Genomic DNA, 24186 nt, shown 5'->3' with positions numbered 1-24186 from the left:
CAGCTACTCTGAAGATACCTGTTGTGATTATTTTTGAATGAGGCCATCATAAAGTTAAGGTGAGAATGCTTTTGACTTTAATATTAATAATTGTTTGTTTATGTGTATGTAGTGATTATTTGGTATATAGTTTTATTTTTTCAGCAAAGAAAAAAAATTATAATGTGTTATCTTTAATCATTACATTTGATAAGCCTGGTATTTTCTATTTCAAACTAGTTAACGTTTGAAATATTCATTTGATCTTGTTTGTCTATCTTTGCAGGTGGTTGTGGAACCATTGCAGTGAAGTCTTTTTGTATAACACCTTAAAGTTAGAGATATTCAGTAGTTATGTGTGCTGTGCTCGCTGATTAATTAGTTACTGATTCTATGTTTTGAGTTTTAGACAAGTATTTCGCATTTTATTATGGAGTTATGAACCTTTTTAAAAATAGCTAACATAATCTTGCGTAATATTCAGATTGAATCCGACGATGTTTGTTTTTTTGTTTTATATGTGTTTATGTTTAATGATTTTGATTGAACTTGCCCATAATTTAAACACTAGTTAAATTTTTACGTCTCAAATATCCTAAACTAAGTTATACTCCATTTTTGACAAATATGTCAAAATAGTTTTGATCAAATTGATTTGTAATAAATTAGAGGAAACAGTAATTGGAAGTAATTGAAATTATTTGGAAATGAAAACATTTTTAAGTCATAGAATTCATTTTACTTTTATTTTATTTTTAAATATTTTTATTTATATATATTTTTTATCTCTTTTTTTATTAAAATCTATTTTACTTTTCACCTATATGATCATTTATCTTTTCTATCCTCCAAATAAGGTCATTTTGAGTATCACTAAACTTTAACATCTCAGTTGTGTTAACACCCCAAAGCTCATCAATAATTTGCTATTACATGAAAATTTATTAAAAAGAAAAAATAATTAAAAAGAATAAAAAACATAGGGGAATCACACCAAACTCATGATAAGAATTAAATTTTACAAAACATAGACAAAGAATTTAAATAAGTACATGGAGGTAAAACATTAAACTACTTATGTTGATCTCTATGAATCAAAGCTAGATTAAGTAACTTATTGGCACAATGATTTCCTTCACAACAAACATAAACAATTTTGAACTGCATATGCTTACAAAATTGCAAGCACACCATTTTCTTCTATGACTCAAAGAAACCACTTGTTGATCAAAAAAATAATGACATACTAAAGAAGAACCACTCTTCAACCAAAGCCTTTAAAAGCCATCACATGAAGCTAGGCCAAAACAACCTCTAACTGCACCATTAATATTCACCTAAGGCCAATTGGAAGATGTAACTTGCCATACTACTTCCATAAATGAAACAACATATCTTTCCCTAGTTTAAATATTAAAAATTTTTAGCACAAAAAAACCAAAGACAATATTACTGATATGTTTCTTATATTTATTTCGAGTCATATGCTCTAATTCCTTAATTTAAAATAAGTAGAAGGAATCACAATTTAATATTGAAATCTACTATGATTTCTCAGCCTCCAAATCATCCTAAAAATTGTAGTAGTGACAATCACTTTAAATAAATGACTACAAGGAAACTTTATAAACTGCAGAACCAAATCCAAAAAAGAAAATTGCAAATTCTGAAAAACTTTCTCAACAATCATTATGCCCACAACCGTATAATAATAGAGTAATGAAAGAACAAATTAGAGAAAAATTCAACATTATTACCACACAATGAACACATAGAGCATAAAACCACTATTTTTCTTAACCTCCAAATAAATATGTAAACGACCAGACAACAACTTCAAAAGAACCAAAATTTTAGTTGGTGGTATCTCATCCAACCAAATCAATTTTCCCCATCAACACACTTCCCTTTCCAATAAGCAAGTTTCTTACAAATCTTATTAACCAAAGGTTGAAAAAATTGTGCCTTAGGAGCTCCAACAAAAATTGACACACCCAAGTACGTAAAATGAAGATATCCTTGATTATAAGAGAGAAGTCTTTTGAGATGACAAGTAGAAACATCAACGATATAAACGAGATTTTTAACAAGACTCACCCATTGACCCGAAGAAATACAATATTCATGCAAGAAAGATTTCAAATGTTGTAGGGTAGTAGTATCTCTTCTAAAGAAAATAAATATATTATCAACATAGAAAGTATGAGAAGGAAATTGTATCCCCCGAAGACCAACCATTGGAAGCATAAGCTTTTTAGAAATAAGATCTAAGGTGCCCCTACTCAAAATCACCTAAACAAAACAAAATAACAAAGGAGAGAGGGGATCTCCCTATCTAACCCCTCTATCACAAGTGAAGTAACCAACCAAACTACCATTAACCTGGATACGAAGATGAACAAATTACAAGATTTGAACAATCCACTTCAAAAAGCCTTCATGAAAACCAAAACTGTGCAACACTTGAATTAAGAAATGTCAATTGATGGTATCAAAAGCCTTGATTATATCAATCTTGATCGCTATATTACCATCGTTAACCTTTTTAGATAAAACATTAGCCTCAAAAGTAATACAAATACAATCTTTAACACTCCTCCCTTTAATGAAATCATTTTGACTAAGGGAGATAATCCTACTAGTAATCACCATAAGCTTATCAACTAAAATTTTTGTAATGATTTTGAAAAGAAAATTAGCCATTGATATAGGACAAGAATCAGTTATACGATCTGTTGCATTAACTTTAGGAATAAGAAAAACAATATTCAAATGCATACCAAGGAAGATATAACCCTTTTGAAAGAATTGTTGGACAATTTTACAAATATCAACACAAGCAATATTCCAAAAAGAGTGATAAAAACATCCACCAAAGTCATTTGAGCCATAGCCACTATCACCATTAAGAGAAAAACTGCATGCATCACCTCATCAAGATCAGGGTATTTAAGCAAAAAATTATCTTCATCCTAACAAAATACTGTATAGAAGTAATAGAAACATCAAAAGTAGTTAAAGCAATATAAAATTATTATAAAAAGACAAAATAAAATCTTCGATCATATTTGGATCGAGTCAAAAAAATCCAATTTTGTTCGGATCACTTAAAATTTACTTTTAAGTTAAAAAGAAATAATAAACATTGAAATAGTTTTTTAAAGAAAAAGGATAATAAAAATAAAGAATATGAATAATAACAATTATATCAAAAAATGAAAAATAATAAAATAATAGAAAACAAAAAAAAATATTGAAAATTTAATTATCACAAAATAAAAATTTTGAAGATTAGAAAATTAAAAATAAAAAATAAAAGAGAGAAAATCAGAATTTTTTATTTTTTATTTTTAGAAATTAAATAAAAAGTCTGAAGATTTAAAATTTTAATGAGCTAGTAAACCATAATACTCTCAATTCACGTTTATGTTATTTGAACAATTACGAAACATTTTCTATCTCAGTATATATATATATATATATATATATATATATATATTTTTTTTTTTTTTACTTTTAGAGCCATCTTGGGGGTAATGTTTTACTTTATTAGATTATTTTAAAAAAAGTCTTGTCCAGTTAAAATGACACCAAGCGGTAAAAATGCAAAGGTTCTACTCTTACATAAACGGATGAGCTAAATAGAGTAGAAGATTTTTTTGGGGGAATAAAATTAAAGAATTCTGGAATTTGAAAATCAAAATGAAAGTTTGGAGGTCAGAGAAAAATCGGAAAACAGAGAAGAACAGTGGTTGATCTGAGGAGAATCTGGAAGTCCAAGAAGTAGAAATCAAAAGAAAAGAAGAATAATCTCGCTTCGGAGGTGACTCGTTACCTTTTCTATAGATTTTACGCTTGTTTTGTTTAAATTCTTGTTTTGATCGAATGATACGCTTGTTGCTGATATCTTACATCACTTATTCGTTCGTTGCTGATTCGTTGTTTCAATTTGATCATTAGATTGCTTGATTCCTATTGCTATGTAGTTTTAAACCTTCTAGTTGCTTTGAATTCATATCTTCTTCCAGAAATCATAGAGCAAATAGAATACAGAACAGAGAGATTAGAGTAGAGAATAGAAAATGTAAAATTAGTTATTTCCGGCAATATTTCCGGCGACGCCACCGAACGCCGGCAAGATTTCATGCTGCAGCGATTGTACGATGATGGTGTCGCGGGTTTGGAATGGAGAAGAGAGAACGCGCGAATAAAGAAATTTTTGCCGGCAACAATGCCAGCGGCATGTCCGATCATCCATGGCTGGTGACGATGACTTGAGAATGAAGAAGATTCTGGTTTTCATTAGAAGCATTTTAGACATAAAAAAAATAATAAAAGAAAAATAATCAAAAAATAATCAAAACTTTAGGATGGGCCTATCCCGTTCCAGTTTTTCCCAGCACCCGAATTTATTCCCTGCACCTCCTATTATTTGAATTGGGCTGCTTGTTCATTTTACACACCTCTACTTATTGGGCTTTATTATATGTACGAGATTTGATTGTAGCATTTCCTGCACACCTCACTTTAATTGTCGCACTGCCGCACGCTCTTTGTGCACCTATGCTTCATTAGTTAATGGATCAGGCCATGTCTTGCACTTCACAATTCACTTTCGTACCCATACCTCACTTCCATTTGGGTTGGACTTCTGTTATATTAACTCTTGTTCGAATTTTTATTTTCACAATAGTTTTACTATTTGTCATTCCACATTTTCACATATAGATATATATATTTTTATTTTAAATCAAAATTATAAATTAAAATTTTATAATAATATTAAAAATTGTTAATTATCATGTTAACTTTTGGACTTACTTAATAATTAAAAATTTTACTTTACTGGCTAAATTCTTTTTACTATTTGTCATTTCACCCTTTGCTTTATGCCTTATGCCTTATGCAAACCACAACATGAAAAAATTGAAGTATACTTATCCCTGTCTATAAACCAATTCATTTTAACTTTTTCATTCCAATAAGGCTCGACAATTCATAAAAAAAATTAAATCATCTTTTATCTTGACCTTATTAGCAAAGCATCCAAATCAGATGGAAAAACATTTAAAATATGTTGTTGAATATTAGAAAGAAGACCTTGATTATCCACCACAAATTATGTATGTTTCCATAAACAATTTTATTCCATTCTTTCAAAGAAACTAAGACGTTTCAATTTCCTTTGTAAAATCAACATAGGATGCTAGAAGTAGGAGCATTCCAAGAGCTATTGATGAAGGAACACCAATCCATATGAGACTTCCACATCTTTAGAAGAGGATGGTTTGGAAACCCCAACCAAATAAGAAGAAAAAAGTAGCAAGAGATGATGATCTGAGTAATTTCGAGGTAAAATATTAACACAACAAGAAGACCAATTCTCAAGATAAGAAAAATTACAAAATATTCTATCAAGTCTTCTATCAATATGATGCATACCTATTTGTAAGTTTGACCAAGTGTAATAAGATATAGAAAATGGAATCACAACAAGCTCATTAGAGTTTATCCAAACTGAAAACTCAACATAAGAAATTGGACTAGGGGCACCACCACCTTTCACATCCTCAACACAAAGAACATCATTAAAATCACCAAGGATACACTAAGAATCATGAATATTAATAAGAGAAGACCATTAAAAGTGATGAGCAATGTAAGTAATTGCACCATAAACACCTGTAACTTGTAACTTAACATCATTGACCATGACAACAAATGAATTAAATTCACTAGTGATATCAATAATATCAAACATGAAGTCACTTCTACCCAAGAACCATAACTAATAACCTTGGTAGAAGAATCAAAGACAACCAACAACTTAAAGTTCAAATTATAAAACAAATAACATAGAAGAACTAAAAGAAGCCATTTGTTTAGCTAAGAAAAGAAAATTCGATTAGTGCTCAACAATCAAATTTTGTAGCATATTAAGAGTTTTATCATTAGCCAAATCCCTCAAATTCCAAAAAAGACCTCTAAAATTCATGATAATTTTTTAGAATTCCCTACTTTTGAGGACTTAACGTTAGATTTCTTTGGAAGTCTTCCTCTGCTTGGTTTCTTAGTAGTTTTAAGTGGCACATAATCTTTTATAATAGTAGAATCTTCCCCTTTTCCACCATATTAGCCAAATTAAAAGCTAATTTCAATTCTTCCGCAACCGAGCTTCCTCATATGTAAAAGGATTAAGGACTCTCTGAGAATTTCTATTGCGAGAATCCATTTATCGTAAGTTTAGAGAATTATTTTCAATAGCAATAACATCCTCTAGAGAAGGCATACCAACTAAGGAATACGAGTCCACTAGCACCTGACCAGTAGTAGTACCAAGATTATGCACAAGAGAAGACTCATCCTCAACACAAAACTATCAGGATTAACCACCAAGTGAGAAGGTGAACATGGTGTCGCAAGCTGGACTGTAGGCTGAACAGGTTGCACCACACCAGGTTGAACCACATCAAGTTGTACCACAACATGCTTCATAGCAGGCTTTACCATAATAGCAGAGTGCATCATAGCAACAAGTTGCACCATGGAATAGGTTTATGTATCTCATTAGTAGGTTGTTGAATGTCATTAGCAGGTTGTTAAATCTCATTAGAAGGTTGTTGAACCACATATTGCACCAAAGGCTTCTTAAATTTCACCATAAGCTCCTCCAACACAAGATCTGAGTCTTGTAGACCATCCAGAACACTAACGACCTTAGAACAATAAAGTTGCTGGATCTTTTCACCAGTACCAACTGTTTTCCCCCAACAACATTGGTGTTGGCATTGTGGTACAATTTTCTACAATTAGATAGGTCATGACCAATCATTTTACAGTTAGAATAATATAATGGCAATATTTTACACTCCACATCAATAATGAATGCAAATCTTAGCCTTTCCACCATAATTTGATTAGGTAGATCAAATAAAAAATCAATATCAACTAAAACATGGGCAAAGAAACCACGAGACTTATTCATGGTGTAATCATCCAAAGATAAAAGTGTTCAATACCACATGCTATGGAAAAAATCAATTTTGGTTGCCAATACTCTAATGTAAGGCCATTGATACGAACCCAACATTGAGTTTTTGTGAGTTTCATAGAAGCAAGCATGAAATCCTTTATCCATGCAAAAATACGAACAATACCACGAGATAAGTTCCAAGTTCCAATAGCCAAAACCCTTTTCATATCCTCCAATGAAGAGAAAGAAAATTCATAGAATTCTTTATCAAGAGAATTGCCTTCCATTGACTCAAATGCTTCAAAGCCTAATCAAGTTTCTTACACAAATCCAAGTGCGTGAGGGGGCTTATCCCCTTTTGTTAATAAGAAACGCCCATGCCAATGATTTTTACAATCTTTTAGACTAGAAAGATGAACTTCCTTAGTATACAGAGGAGCTGGTGTATAGAGAAGTTGATGTAAAGGGACTGATGTATAGAGAGGCTGGTGTACAAAGGAGCTAGTGTACAGAGGGGCTACAGAGGAGCTGGTATACAAAAGAGTTGGTACAAGAGACTGATGTACAAAGGAGTTGGTGTAGGGGGACTGATGTATAGAGGAGCTGGTGTATAGAGGAGTTGTGAGGCTGGGAATATGGGAGCATAGGGGGCTGAGTATATCTCGATCCATTCCCATCCGCAAGGAGAATGAGTGGTTGAGAGGAGAGGGTCGAGATGGTCATGATTAATGATTGTGTATATATCGGTCCAACTAGGCAAAGGAGAAGGTCGAGTATATCTTGGTCCAGGCAGGAGGTATAGGTGTTCTAGTCCAGTACGGGTAGTGTACACACGTACTAGTAGTGGTAATTCCAAGTTGAGTGAGAAAATGTAACCAGGTCCTCAACAACATCGATAGTTGCGATGCGACATTGATGAATAACTATTAATGTTTATGAAAGGTAATAAAGTTAGGATTAGGGGTAGGAAATAAGAAGTAAGGGTCTGTATTTACAAAATGTATGCTTTTCTGAGTTTACTCATCTCTTAGATATCTTAACAAAAAATTCCTAACTTGAACATTAGAGTGTTTGCAGGTACCTACTCTCCGAAAGTATAATTAAGGGAGCAATCCAGACACAAGTCATGAAGAACATAAGTCAATGAAAAAAAATTCTTGAGATCACTTAACTCTCTGTACAAGAACAAATTCATTACAATTTTATTATTGCTTGTGTTGGAGAAACAAGTTATCACGCATAACGAGAACTAAATATTAGAAAACAAATAACACTATCAAATAAATTTTTTTAAATAACACTAAAATTTATATTATTCTCCCAACAACGTTCCAAGGATCCTTTTTCCTTACTATAGTCCCATCTCTACAAAATTCATCTGATTTAATTAATACCTTCTCCAATTCTTTTTTATATAAAATTGAATTAACAAATGAAAAAAAAAGTCTCATAAAAGCAAAGAAAACATCCACTAATTGATGACCACGAATCTTAAATTGTTTTTTAAAATTTTCTCTCACACCATATATTATATCTATATACATTCTTTTTTGCTCTCTCTTTTTAGCTATCTTTTCTCGTTCAGGGTACATGGATGAAGAAATGTGGGGTTTCAATCGAAAAAGAAATAAATTACTTTTGCCACACAAAAAAAAAAGCTACACAATTTACAATAGAAGTAAAATAGTTTTAAACTTTTGTATTTAAAAAACAAAACAAAAATAGAGTGAAAGACAGTAAAGGTAGTATCTTTAGACATTATCCTTCACTGCTTCTCACCTTCTCCTTTTCTTTTTCAGTACAAAAGTTTATAGTTTAATGGCTATTTTACGTTTACGTTGAGTGTTAAATGTTTGTAAATTGGTATGAAAGAAACTTTTTTTTTTCCTTGTCCAATTGAAAAACATGACCACAGAGGAAGCTACAAAACTTTTGTCATAATCTCCATCTTTACGTGTAGCCTTTACAATGCGTGACGAAGATTGAACACTGAACAGTTCATAAAAGGCATGCACTTCTCTCAACCTATGGATTTCAGATTCAGCACACCGAATCACCCACCAATAGAAAACATCCTTGGTGGACAACTGAATGCATGGGATGGGACCTCTTCACAAAATTCAAAAACACACAAAATCAAAACTCAAACATCATTTCATCTCTCTCTGTGAGCTCTGTAAGCTCTGTAAGCTCTTCCATGGCGGAGTGTGTGACGGACATGGCTCAGGTTGCTCTGTGCCGGAACAGCACCGCTGCAGCACATTTGAAAGTGATTTCCATCTTCACAATCTTCGTAACCAGCGTGATGGGTGTGTCCATGCCTGTCATGCTAGCACGATACTTTCAAGGAAAGTCTCTCTATGATATAGCTATCTTGGTAATCAAATGTTTTGCCGCCGGTGTTATTCTCGCCACCTCACTGGTTCATGTGTTGCCGGACGCGTTTGCCGCACTCTCCGATTGCCAGGTGGCATCGCAGCATCCGTGGAAGGATTTTCCCTTTGCTGGCCTGGTAATTTTGCTTGACTCAGAGAGAAAAATTTTAGAAAAAGTTGCTATTTTTATTCAATCTTTGTTACTGACCCATTGAAAGGTGACTCTGGGTGGGGTTCTGCTGGCTCTGCTGGTGGACACTGTTGCCAGCTCTCACGTGGAGCATGCGCACTACACGGCGGTGGACACGGAGGAGAAGGAGGGTGGCGGTGGCTCATTGAGTATCGAGCTGGTAAGTGGCGGCGGCGGCGGCGGCGGCGGTGAAGCGGATAGGGTTGAAGAGTTGATGAGGTTGAAGCAGAAGCTGGTGTCGCAGGTGTTGGAGATAGGTATCATCTTTCACTCTGTTATCATCGGAGTCACTATGGGAATGTCCCAGAATGTTTGCACCATTCGCCCTCTCGTTGCTGCTTTGGCATTTCATCAGATTTTCGAAGGCTTAGGTCTCGGTGGTTGCATTGCTCAGGTAAATCATTTACACAGCCTACTTGTTTTCTTATTTTTGAACTCTATCATATGTGGTGACATGAAGTGGGTGTGGATTGAATCATCGGTCACAATGAAGATTCTGATAATATTCAATGTTGGAATCCATGTGAATCTAAGTTCTGGTAAAAGTATAGATGATTCTTAAACTTATTTTAAGATTTTAGATCAAGAATGTTATCTAACTTCGTATAATTAGAGTTATGTCTTATGTTTTATATGTTATGTCTTATAGACCCAACATTGAATGATGTTGATTAATATTGCAGGCAGGGTTTGGATTTGGAACAACTGCGTACATGTGTTTCATGTTCTCAGTGACAACACCAGTGGGGATAATTTTGGGGATGATGTTATTCTCAGTGACTGGTTATGATGATAGTAACCCTAAAGCTTTGATCATGGAAGGGTTACTGGGTTCAGTTTCTTCAGGGATATTAATTTACATGGCTCTGGTTGATCTCATAGCAGTTGATTTCTTTCATAACAAGCTTATGAACTCCAATTTGTGGCTCAAAAAATTCTCTTTTCTTGCTTTAACTCTTGGCTCTGCTTCAATGTCTGTTCTGGCACTTTGGGCCTGAAACATTTTGCCGTGTCAAGTTTATTAGAAATGAATTGAAATACTAATTCAGCCTGTCCTTCAAAAAATAAAGATAATCCTACCCTTTTTATCACTACTAGCTACATCCAAACACAATTAAAATTATGTTTATTTAATGTTATTAATTATTACTAATTAGCCTTTAATAATAATTTGCTTAAGATATTATCTTAAGATGATAAAAAAAAAATACAAACTTATCCGTCAAATAATAAATTTTAAAGTTCCCCTTCAACGAATTCAAATTAGTTATAGTTTAAAGTTTAACGGTCCTCAATCTTACAAACATGTTATGGTTGAAAGAAAAATTTCTCATCATCACACCAAAAGAAAAGAGAAATAAAAATTCCTTGATCATTTATCAGGTGATAACTTTAGTCTTGATATGAGAAAATAAATTGGTAAAGGTAAAAAGTGACCGCACTAACTTAAGTAAAAAATGCACTTGAAATTTCGCTATGCCTCTTCATCATGGATTGTGAAGTGTGATTCCATTGTACTCGACTTTTTCTTTGTGCACTTTTATTTCTTTAAAACTTTCTTCGAAATTTGAAGACAGATTCTTGATTCCACTATGTGTCTTTTTAAATTAGTTTGGGATGGGAACCTTTGGATTTAGAGTCGTGATGACTATATCTTAGATAAAGTAATATGTTGCGTTCTTTACTGTATCTTCCATAAAAGCAGGTTCAGGAAACAGTAGCTAAAAAAAGTGATAAAAGCAAGACTTAGTGATATAGCCATTATATATATATATATATATATATATATATATATATATATATATATATATATATATATATATATATATATATATATATATATATATATGTGGAATTTGTAGAATAAGGTCTTATCTCTTTGATAAAGGTGTGTAAGATTAATAGTATATAAGAAAAAAAAGACAATTAAACATGTTATCTTAAAGTTTTGGATTCAAAATAATGTCAAATATATTATGTATAGACTAGTTTATGATTCAAAATTCATTACATCTATATTTTCATGAGTTTTTAAAGAGAGATTCTTTTGTGACATACAATATCAATGAAAAGTACACTCAATTTATATAGGAAATTGACATCACTCTAATAAAAACTTTTAAGACGATAAATAGTTTAGGTATTTTTCTTTATAAGATATCTAGTTTTCTCATATTTATCAAACATGGAACTTAGATATACTTATTTTTTTCAGTTAACTTCCATGATAGAAATCAATTCTATTAAGTATGTCCATTTGAGAAATTCAACGCTTTTAGTGGTATGCAATTTAATCTCCATTGTCCAAATTCAAGATAGAAAAACTATTATATTAAAAGGAGTTTTAGTTTGAATAATATTCCTTCCATCTTCTTAGGTTTCTCCAAGTAATTTAAAGGCTTAACTAATTATTTAGTCCTCTAATTGTTGAAAGAGAGAGAATACCCACTCAAATGAAGTTTTGATGATATTCAAAGTCAAGTAACATGATTCAACATTGTCACTATTTATATGAATAGTAGTGCATGCTTAGAATCATTGTAACCTGAGCTTAGAATCGCTTAGATCAACAAATCCAAATGTGGTATATGTTAACATGATTGATTAAGGAAATATGACACAAGAAAGACCTTCAAAACTACATAATGAATTAACTTACTTATCTAATTGATTATGATATTTGTTGGAGTCACTACACTCACAATTTAACTACGATAATCGATTAGGTCAATTTCCTAATCCATTAATATCAACAACAGAAACTCTTTTTAAACCAATCTTAACTCATTTTCTAAACAATGAAAAACAACTTCTAAAATATAATTTGAGAGATTGAGATACAAGAGTTATTGAAGAATGGTTTTCAAAAAGTCTACATGATGGATTTGATCTTGAGAGTTCAAGCTTGGCACTAGAGATCAATTGTAAAATATGCACGAAATAGGTGTATTCATTCATTTCTTTCTTTAAATTGAATTTCTTTGTACCTTGGTTCATTTTGTAGGTGAATGTATGGTTGCAATTGAGTGAAGCATTGCATTTAGGGAGAGTTCTTGATTAGTGGATCAATATCTTGGTTCTTTAGAGTCTAGAATTATTTAGAGGAACTTTTAATTCTTGAAAAACTATTGAATTAGTGGAAATATTCCAAGCTCAGGTTGCTTAGAAGAAAAATGGATGTAGATTCACGTTGAATTGAACCAGTATAAAATTTTTTATCTTCTCTTTTTTTATCTTTACTACTATCTTTGACGTGTCTGAAATAATTCATTAAAATTGCATGTGTAATTGATTAGAGTATTTGTTAAACATTGAAAATTGTTTCAAGAATTGCTTAACATATTAAAATCTTGAAAATCCAATTCACCCTTTTTGGTTTGTGTATATTATACGTACTGATTTAACACAAATTTGTTGGTTTGGTTTATTTTGGTCCTCTTATTATTTTTTGTTTTAATTTAGTCCTCTAATTCTTTAAAAATGTTCAATTTGGTCTTTTCCGTTAAGTTGACATTAACGTCGTGTCCATATTTGTTGGAATTTTTTAATTTTTATTAAATTAAACTCTCACGTGTCACATCATGGTCGTGCCACATGTCAATTCGTGAACTTTTCAAAAATTTTAATCTTTTTCAAAAAAAAAATAATTTAAAAAAAATGCCACGTTGTAGATTATGGTTTTGCCACATGTCAAACTAACCGTTATTGTTTTCAATTTAGTCCATCTATTTATAATTTTTTATTCAATTTATTCCCTCTATTTTTTAAAACAATTCAATTTTTTCCTCTCTAATTTCAGACTAAATTAGTAATTAAGCTTAATTATAACTTATGTATACTTGTTAAAATAACTTTTTATAATTTATACATCAAATTACTCCACTAAATTTTCAAATTATTTTATTTTTCACAAGTGTACAAATTTTCAAGTGTAAATATTACAAGTAAAAAAACGTAAGAAATAAAATAATGAGTATTTAAGGAGTGATATGATGTATAAATGATAAAAATTATTTTGATATGAATATATAACTTGTAATTAAACCTAATTACTAATTTGTTCTCAAATTGAATGGGACATAATTCAATCATTTTAAAAAAAATAGAGGACTAAATTGAATCAAAATTGTAAATAGAAGGACTATACTGAAAACAATCATTGTTAGTCTGACACGTGACACAACTATGACTTGCCATGTGACAGTTTTTTTTTAATTTAAAAAAATTTAAAATTTTTAAATATTTCACGAATTGACACATGACATGACTATGACACGACATTAATTTAAAAAAATAAAAATTTTAGAAAAATAAAAAATTCTATAAAATGACACGTGACATGTACATACACGGTGTTAACGTCAACTTAACGCAAATGAACAAATTGAACTTTTTTAAAGAATTAAAGCACCGAATTAAACAAAAAAATAATAAAAGAATAAAAAATGAACCAAACCAACAAATTAGAGTATTAAATAATTAATTAAGTCTAATTGAAATTGTTAACCTAATGGCGTACATCAAATTGCTTATTCATGGTATGTTCTATTTACCCATTGGATTTGCTTAACAAAATTTGTGATTTTCTTATTGATCTAGTTACTACCGCAATCCAAATAAAAAATGGTTTTTATAGAACCTTAATTTGTAGTTACATATAAGTTTACAATTCTCCACAAAAATAAAATCTTTCTAAATACAATATAATAAACATTATTAATAAGAATATATATATATATATATATATATATATATATATATGAATTAAGTTTTACATATTTTAAAGGTTTGTCCAAAGAAAATTCATATTAACAATTTGAATATATCTTAACAATTTGAATTTTTTTTTATGCATGGAATAACTTTATACTTTTCATGCATAGATTCTAAGAAAACTTAAGAGAAAGACACAATATAAACTTATTCTATTTCGAATTTTGATTGGATAAAATTATACTATTCTTCGTCAAGACTGTTATGATGCACTTTAATATCCAAAAAATAAATTTGTTAGAATATTAGAGAAATGTAAATAAATATTTTGGAAGATAATAACTTTTACAAAATAAAACTTGGTTAACTAATTTTCTATTTATTATTCAAACATTTTAATAATAAAATAATCATTATATCATTTATAAAAATTACTTCTTTTCTTAATTATTTTATACGTCTTATTGTTTTAATTACACTTTTTACTCATATATTATTGTCAAATAGGCGTACTAAATTAATTATTAAATTAATGTAAAAACAAAATATTGAAAATAAAAAATTTCATTAAAATGCAAGTAAGTTATGCTCAATTAATAAGCATACCACGGAATTAACAAAGGTCCACGAAGGTTTCCTTCTCAAGTTTTATTGTTTTGTATCATTCTTAAAAGGATTCTTGATTTGTTGTGTTTTTATGTGTATAACATTTTATCTACAACATAGTCATTCATATATTTTTAAACATAAATCACTTCTCAACTCTATTTAAATTATAAAGACAATTTATAGTTATCATTCATTTATGTATGATCCTTTAACTAGACGTGTTTATTTAAATATTTTTTGACGTAAAAAAAAATCTTAATTAAATACATTTGTGTCAATAAAAAAAATCTTATTACATAGAAATGATTTGACGTAAGTAAATAATGGAATATATCTTTTAAATTTACTGAAATTATTATATCATTATAATTTACAGAGAAACTATGAATCAGTAAAATCTCAAATTTCTAATTTTAAGATTAATTTAATTAATGAGATATATAAAATTATTGGTTGAATTAACGATTTATTATATTAATGAAATGGTCTCGTAGCTCAGTTGGTTAGAGCGTTGGTCTTATGAGCCGAAGGTCGCGAGTTCGAGCCTCGCCGGGACCAATTTTTATAAAATTAATAAATTATCATTATTATTTTAGTATCGATTTCTTACTTTATAGTAAAGTAATGCTTGAAATTGCATATATAGAATTTGACAAAATTCAATAAAAATTTAATACAATTTTTATAATAAACTAGTTTTACACTCACACACTTATTTTGTTTTCTTTTCAATATATAAATAATTTATTTATATATGTAAAGATTATAATAATGTAAAATTATATATATAACATTTAAATAATATATTTGATAATAAAAAATAATAAATTATCATTATATTTTATAACAAAATCATTAAAAATAAATATTATTATTTTATTATTGATTTCTTTATAGTAAAGTAATGGATTATAAAAAATACAGTATATAATAATAATGAATTGTACTAATAATAATAATAATAATAATAATAATAATAATTACAATAATAATATTAAAGAATAATATTTAGATATGATTTTTTTTTAAATTATACATTTGTCACTAATTGATTAGTAATGTTGTATGATTAAAATTTACAATAAACGTTTGAGTTATATATTATATTAAAATAAGATGTGTGTGGGTGGGTGGTTGTTAAAATAAAATATATGAATATTGTGTACAAAATAAATAGAACATGAAATTAATGTTAAAATTTTTCAAAACAGTTGCACATGTAAATACAAAGCTTAAAAATTATTAATACTATTACTAATAATCACAATGCACATCAAGATTGATCATGCATATGCGCGGGCCTTTGTTATACATTTGTCATTAACCGATTAGTAATGTTGTATGATCCAAATTTACAATGAACATTTGAATTATATATTATATTAAAATGAGATGTGTGTGAGTAAGTAGTTGTTAAAATAGAATGCATGTATATTGTGTACAAAATAAATAGAACATAAAATTAATGTTAATTTTTTTTTAAACAGTTGCATATGTATATACAAGTAGCTTAAAAAGTAATAGTCACAATATACATTAAAATTGACCCCACATATGCACGGATACGATATGTGTATCGGATACAACACGTATCCGACACGTCAATACGTTTATTTTGAAACTAATAGGATACAATACGTGATAGATACGCGATATATGAATATTAAAAATTGTACATTAATTCTTAAAAACATAATAAATATATGATGGTTATTGTGTAAATCCAAATTAAAACTATATATACTAAAGTTGTCAACATAAAAAAATATATAAATTATTGTCATCGTAAAAGTACTACTATAACCAAACTCTCAAATAATGACCAATTTTGATAACAAAATATGTTAAAGACCAATTTTCTAAGTAGAGACTAATTATTTTGGTAGTAAAAATTTTGGTAGTTAATATTAGTGACCAATTTGAAACCAATTCATAATGAAATCAATTTTAATTATCAATTTAGAAACCAATTATAATTTTTTGAAACTATTTTAGTTGCCAATAATTTTTAGTTTTTAAATTGGTCACTATATAATGACTAATTATTTATTGTCATTAAAATTGATCATTATTCAAATGTTTTCTTATACTCTACTACGACTTTATAACTTTATAAATTAGATACTTCACTCATAAGTATCGATAAAGTATCCTAAAATATCGGACATGGACACGTGTCGGACACGGACATGTGACCCAAATTGAAGTATCGGTCCATCATTGTGCGCGGGTCTTTGTTTTTTATTTATTTTATTTTAAATTTTGTGTTAAAAAAATAATTAATTTTTATTATATTTGTAAAAATTTATATATTTTTTATTTTAATTTGTATTAAAAATTAATGTAATTATTCTTATATTTATATAAATAATTTATTTATATGAATATAATTAACTATTATTATTATATATAGTTATAAATATAAAACTTTAATAAAAAGTTTGGGAAAAAGATAAATAATTAATTATGAATTCATTTTACATAACAAATAAAATTAACTAATGTTTATTTTATTATGTTAAAGTAATATATTATTAAAAGTATAATTTAAAAATAAAATCTGGATATGAGTTTTTTTGTTTAAAATTATAAAATTCACACAATAATTAGTTAGTAATACAAACAATGTTATATGATTAAAATTTACAATTAAAGTTTTTGAGTATATATTATACTAAAATTAAATGCATATTTTGTAATAAGATTTCGTACAAAATAAATATAACACATATTAAAAATTTTAAATTGAAAAATATAGATATAAATCCTTTAAAACACAAAAAAAAAAATATCAAAATATATATATATATATATATATATATATATATATATATATGAATAAAATACAACATATTGTGAAATGTAATTTATATTAAAAAAGTTATAGTAACATGAATAAATTAAATTGAGGTTAAAAATTTTGAACAAAAATATATGCAGATATTGTTATCAATAGAAACATCGACACTATGATAATTAATTATTGTTGCATATACATGCTTTTTTTTTCTTTGGAATTATGCATTTATATATGTTTTTTGCGTGTGTTAAATTATAACATTGACATAAGAATTAATTAGTGATGGATAGTAAAACAATATTGTTGTATGATTGAAATTTATAATTAAATACTTGAGATATATATTATATTTGGTTTCTCTCTCTTCCAATTTTCACCCTCAATCTCTTATCTTTTTCAAAATCAAACTGCGCTATAGTAAAATTGAGGAGTTAATGAACATTTTGGACGGAACAATTTATTCTTTTGAATAAGTTCATTTTGTACCTTTTTTTTCTCTCTCAAAGCAGTATGTTTTCCTCTTGTATGTGGCTTTTCTACACTCTAGACATATCTCTATCTGTTAGTGATCATAAAATTATGCTCTAATTGTTGATCAAACTCTCTTTGTGTACATAGAGTTATTTTAGTCTTTGAAGTTGTATAAAGGAAGAACAATATTAGGAATCTACTTTAAGGTAAGGGAAGCTAAACATTTAGAAGGTGTTAATTTTCCCAAAATATTGAGTCTTAGTTTTGGGATTTAATTGGGGTATTCATAATTTTATCTTTTCCTAAATAGGTGAGAGGTGACAAATTTATATTAGAAAAATTATGATAAAGAGTAGAAGAATTGATTCTTTTTTCGAGAGGAAGGCTTGTGATGAAGATGAAGAAAATGCATCTACGTCATCTAAACTCGAGAAACTTCACGATAATCCAAAAATTGAAGAAAATGAAAAACAACTTTCTAAAGCTCCTAGAGTTATATACAATGAATTTGAAAATGCTTCAGAACGTGATCCAGGGAAACGTCCACAAATTTGTCAATACCCACCAAATAAAATTGATGAGGTACGAAGGACTTATCTAAAATGGGGTACATATCAAATGTATCTAAAAAATTATCCGTTGTTTGATAAAGATGATCATCCAAGAAGATTTCAATACACATGGTTTGACTTATTTTGTTCATGGTTATAGTATTCGCCATTAAAAATGTTGCATATTGCTTACTGTGGTATCTTTTTAATAAAAAACCAAACTGACGACCTAACTCAGATGTTTTCATTGTTACATGTAATTGAGTTGATTTTCATTGAATTCTAATTGGCATTGAGTTGATTATCATCAACATGTTTTAATTTTTTTGAGTGTTTTTTTATAGGTTTTAAAAGTTTTTATAGCAAGCACTATGATTATCTATATTGAAAGGAATATTACAACAAACTAAAATTTTTACTGATTAAAGGTAACTTTGAGTGCTTTGCGTGCTTCTCAAAGGTATCTATATTGAAAGGTAACTTTTACCGAAAGGGATATTGAAAGAGCTTTGAGAAGCACTATAATTAAAGGTAACTTTTACTTTTTTAATATATAATTTTTTATAATAAACTTTATGTTACACTTTCATATATATTATTGTCATATTTTTTTGGATTCTATTATCATATTTGTTTGTTTTGAATAAAGAAAATGATGTGAGGAAATATTTTTTTTAATGTAGAAAAAATCATTTATATATAAAAAAATATAATTTGCCTCCCCTCAAATTTTGGTCAAAGTTCCGTCACTTGATTCGTACAAAATAAATACAACGAAATTGATGTTAAAATATTTATCAATAAAAGTACACGTGGATATAAGCCACTTAAAGCATAGAGACATAATATCGAAAATTTATTGACCATATGAAATCAAAGAAAAAATTAAGTTAAACTTAAAATATTGTAAACAAAAGTAACATGTATATATGAACAAAATGCAATATTGTGAGATGTAATCCATATTAAAATAGGTACAGAAACATGAATTTGAGGTTAAAATTTTTAAACAGAAATACATAGATATATTTTTACTAATAATACCAAAACTAATATAACAATAATAATAATAATAATAATAGTGCTAGTAATATAATACTGTCAGTGGCAGAACTTGGACAAAAACTTTAGGAGTATCAAATTAGATTTTTTATATATAAATTATTTTTTTAATTAAATAAAAAAAATCTTCATTTTATTTGTTTCAATCATTTTCATAAAGTGATTCTCGTATGTATTTTTCAATTTATAATCTTTCAAATTCATTAAATTAACATAATAGGGGTATTCTAATTTCTAATCCAATTCAAGGTTATTCAACTAATTCATTATGTGCAACGAAATTCGTAGTTCAACCCAAGGTACATCCCTAAAATCTTACAAATTTTACCCTATGCAATGAAAAACACAAAATTTCTAAATTCATAATCTATGCTATACTAATTTCAGGAAAAATATAATTAGGGTTAGTGCCAATTTTATAAAATAATCCCTACAATCATAATTAGACAAACTAATTAGGAAAAAAACTTAATTTAAGAAAATAATCGTACTAGGAGAATCATAATCACATAAATTATAATAAAATACTAACCTTGATTCATGAGAGATATTGTGTATTTTTCAATCTTTTGTTTGGTAATCTATCTCTTTACCTTTCTTTCTATTCTCATTATTTCTAAAAGAATCTCATCACTAGTGATAAAACCTATTACCTTTCATTAACCAATGTCCATCAAGTTGGTTTTTATTTTATTTTTTATACAATAAATATATATAAATAAAATAGGTGATAAAATAAAATATTTTATTAAATTTAATATAAATAAAATAATAATATATAAATATAATTTTAAAATATAAAACATATATAAAAAATAGAATTAATTTTTTTTTGGGAGTCATGGCTCCACTTGTCATGACAATGGTCCGCCATTGAATACGGTAAACATAATAATAACAATAATATAATATGTAGGTATATTGTACATTTTGGATATCATACAAAATAAATACAAAACGAAGTTGATGATAAAAATTGTTAACATAAGCATATATATATATATATATATATATATATATATATATATATAGCGTAAACACAGCGCGATAGCGTCTGTGTTTGTATTTTTTAAATATACGTGATATTTTATATGTGTAATGTTATTAAGTTAATATATAAACTAAAATTATATTTATTAAAAATTAAGTGAAATATATCATAACAGATGAAAGAATAACAGTAGATCAATAAAAAAGAAGAGAAGAAAGAAGCAAAGATAGTCGATTTTATAAAAAGCTCGTAAAAGTAACAGTCAATTTTTAAAAGTTTAATAAATTATTATATTTAAAGGATAAAATTGGTATTTTGAAATGTGCACACAAAAAAGGGAATTCCCTTTATATATTGTTATATATATATATATATATATATATATATATATATATATATATATATATATATATATATATATATATATATATATATAATACAACATAGTGTGATATGTAATCCTCAAGAAAGTTAAAATAACATAAAATAGTTTACGTGTGTTATTGCCAAAACAAAATGTAGTCATATTATCTATTATGGATCTTATACAAAATAATAATATAATTATTACTAAGGATAATAATAATGTGAAATAATAACAATAATAATACTAAATATTTATTAATACTAATAGTAATATTAATTCAAATAATAAAAATAATAATGATGATAATAATACTAAAAATAATAATAATGAAAACCAATAATAATAATAATAATAATAATCCAAAATACTTTTAATAATAATAATAATTGAATAATAATATTAAAATACTAATAATAATAATAAATATCATTAATATTAATTATAGTAATATATTATTTTAGTTATATATTTGGTGAATTGTATTTGTAATTCTTACTATATTAACTAGCGAACACACAGGCGCGACAGTGCATGTGTATTCGCATTTTTTAATTTTTAAGAAATTTAAGATCAATAAAAAATATATAATTTTTAAAATAATTGTTAAATATAAAATTAAAAAAATATGTAAAAAGAAAATTTAAATAATGATTTAAGACAAAAAAGATTTGTAAAAAAATGATTAAAAGTAAATTATTTATAAAATAATTAATTTTTAAAATAATTAAGGGTAAAACGGGTATTATGAAATGTGGACACAAAAAGAGAAATCCCCTTTATTGTTATAGATAGATAATTATGATAGTTATATATTTGGTGAATTGGGATAACATAGAAAATCTTGTTTTAAGAGTAACAATGTTTTAAATAATGAGATCTTATTATTATTTTAATATTAAAAACTTATATATAAATAGAAATTTTATAAAATGATCTCATTACTTATAAAACACTTTATCTCTCTAGAAGTACTTTTCTAGAACTCTTTTCCTTCTCTCTAAAATCTCTCATCCTGCATTCATCTTTTTGAAGATTGGAGACAGCTAGAGTGATCATTGCGATGATCTTTCCACATTTGTCCGATCAGTTTTCTCAATTGAGTAAGTTGTTTTTCTGCTCTTTTCTTGGTCAATTGTTCTTATGTCTGGATGTGATCAATCGTGAATCGCATGTGACTTTTGAGTTTTCTTTATGAATCTCCACCGATCAGTGGTTCTGATGATGTTCCTTAACCGTGTTTATGTTGCTATTAGGTTGAGTTGTGAGCTTTGTTAGCAAAAAGGGGAATTTGGTATTCTTTAGGTTGTTCGAGTCATCTTCAGTAAGGGAAGCTAATTATGTTGTTTATGATTTGTAGAGTTGTTGAAATTATGAATTTCATGATTGTGATGATGATTGGTTTGTGAAATTGAGTTTTGTATTGCCTGATGTGTGAATTTAGATGTTATCTGCGATGTTGCATTCTTTGGTATGACGTGTAAAATTTATAGCTCTATTAGTCCATGAATGTATCATTACTAAGAATGAAATTGGATTCTTGATGTGTGACTGATATTTGTGAAGTTTTCTGGTTATTCAAGCTGAATTGAGATTACACAATTATGTAGAATTTTTGTTCTGCAAAATTATGCATACTCATTGGGTGAGTAATTCTCATTGGGCGAGTGTCAAGTCAGGGATACCTTTGATTTAGGACTCGCTGGATGAGTTTTTCAGGAATATTTTCCCTAGAATCCCAATGGAAAACTCGTTGGGTGAACAACCTATTCGCTGGTCGCTGGGCGAGTGTGTCATATTTTGAACATATATAAGTCAATGGAATTTAGAAGTTTGTATATTTATACACATGATTATGAATGTTAATTAAGGTTCGTATGTGTTTCTATAAGTATGAAATGATATGTGATTGATAGAATTTCAAGGAGAAATTCTAAGTGAAGGTATTTAGTGTATGCATTTGCATAAGGATTCAATGTGGTAGTATCCTTTCTCAATGCTCACACTCAAATATAGTATAGTAGGTTATGTCGTGAAAAGATGAAGGAGGTCCTAGTGCGAAGGGGATTTACCTTGTGAGTGGTTGGGTGATAACCCCTTGAGGCTAAACTCTGCAGAGTTTGGGAACCACTACAAGTGTACACCACTAGTGAGTTCGATGTCAAATGCATGTCTCCGAATAATTGAGTTTAGTGTCAATTGTATCTCTGTTTATATGTATGCCTATGTGTGTTATTTTATAATTTGTGTTAAGCTTTCATATGAATATTCATCATTTATATTAGCTTACCCTTTTGCATGCTTGTGTGTTTGTTCTTGGTTATCTCTTTTGCAATGATCACTTAATTGTGTGAGCAGAGAAGGGCGTAGGTGAGGATAATCCTCTTTTGGCTAGCAGTGGAGCAATAGAGTAAAGTCTCATAGTATAGAGACATCTTTTGTTTTTGTGTAGAGTTAGAAAACTCTTAGACCTCTATGTAGAGTGCTTGTATGTAAATATATGTATATTATCATGGTTATTTTGGGATGACTGTATTAATATTCTTATGTTGTCTTCCACTACTTACTTTGCATTATCATTATATAATATTGTATTTAGTAGTTCTCAACTATTAAATGGGATGTTAGATAAACTGTATTTATAATTCTTATTATATTGATAATTATGATATAAACTATATAGTAATAGTAAATAACTCGTATAATCACAATTTGAATTCGTGTCTATTTATAACCACTGAATTAACAAGATGGATAAAATTATTTGTTGAATTACCTATTTTATTATACAAAAGAATTGGTCTTGTAGCTCAGTTGGTTAGAGCGTTGGTCTTATGAGCCGAAGGTCGTGAGTTCGAGCCTCGCTGGGACCATAAGTTTTTATAGAAGGTTGGTACCTTATGAGTCGAAGGTCCCGAAGTTTTCTAAGTGTGTTAGAATTTTCTCTCAAAATTATTTTTGAAATGCTATATTTTTTTGGAACACTTTTAAAAATGTTGATTAGTTTAGTTAGTTCAGTTTCTTGACTTACTTGTTCAATACTAGTTACATGATAGAAAGTGGTATAATACACAAAACATAATATAAAATTGAATGAGAGGATAAATA

At 28.1% G+C, this 24186-nt stretch overlaps 1 protein-coding gene and 2 non-coding genes across 4 annotated transcripts; all 3 read left to right on the top strand.

Annotated features, from left to right (window-relative positions):
- The first annotated feature begins 3665 nt into the window (after positions 1-3665).
- LOC114188249 (zinc transporter 6, chloroplastic-like) lies at positions 3666-10608 on the top strand. Of its 2 annotated transcripts, XM_028076821.2 has the most exons (4): positions 3666-3802; positions 8913-9464; positions 9546-9911; positions 10201-10608. In XM_028076821.2, exons 2-4 carry the CDS (start codon positions 9048-9050, stop codon positions 10513-10515), a joined length of 1098 nt encoding a protein of 365 aa, XP_027932622.1. In that variant the 5' UTR covers positions 3666-3802; positions 8913-9047; the 3' UTR covers positions 10516-10608. The 2 variants fall into 2 exon arrangements, with proteins under 2 accessions (XP_027932622.1, XP_027932621.1); XM_028076820.2 differs by lacking the exon at positions 3666-3802 and having other exon boundaries at positions 8734-9464.
- Positions 10609-15323: 4715 nt separating this feature from the next.
- TRNAI-UAU (transfer RNA isoleucine (anticodon UAU)) lies at positions 15324-15397 on the top strand. The gene has a single exon. It is a non-coding gene; the product is annotated as a tRNA-Ile (tRNA).
- Positions 15398-23877: 8480 nt separating this feature from the next.
- TRNAI-UAU (transfer RNA isoleucine (anticodon UAU)) lies at positions 23878-23951 on the top strand. Its single transcript has one exon. It is a non-coding gene; the product is annotated as a tRNA-Ile (tRNA).
- Positions 23952-24186: the final 235 nt, after the last annotated feature.

Source organism: Vigna unguiculata, chromosome 6 (genome assembly GCF_037176805.1).
Source record: "Vigna unguiculata cultivar grain cowpea cultivar isolate G323 ecotype 2 chromosome 6, ASM3717680v1, whole genome shotgun sequence".
NCBI classification, from domain to species: domain Eukaryota; kingdom Viridiplantae; phylum Streptophyta; class Magnoliopsida; order Fabales; family Fabaceae; genus Vigna; species Vigna unguiculata.
This window is presented reverse-complemented; position numbering and strand designations above follow the sequence as displayed.

Excerpts from the sequence above, each read along its gene's own strand:
- LOC114188249 (XM_028076821.2), top strand. The coding sequence starts at position 9,048 with ATGGGATGGGACCTCTTCACAAAATTCAAAAACACACAAAATCAAAAC. Across the intron at positions 9,465-9,545 it reads ATTTTCCCTTTGCTGGCCTG|GTGACTCTGGGTGGGGTTCT; the intron begins GTAATTTTGCTT and ends ACCCATTGAAAG. Across the intron at positions 9,912-10,200 it reads TCGGTGGTTGCATTGCTCAG|GCAGGGTTTGGATTTGGAAC; the intron begins GTAAATCATTTA and ends TTAATATTGCAG.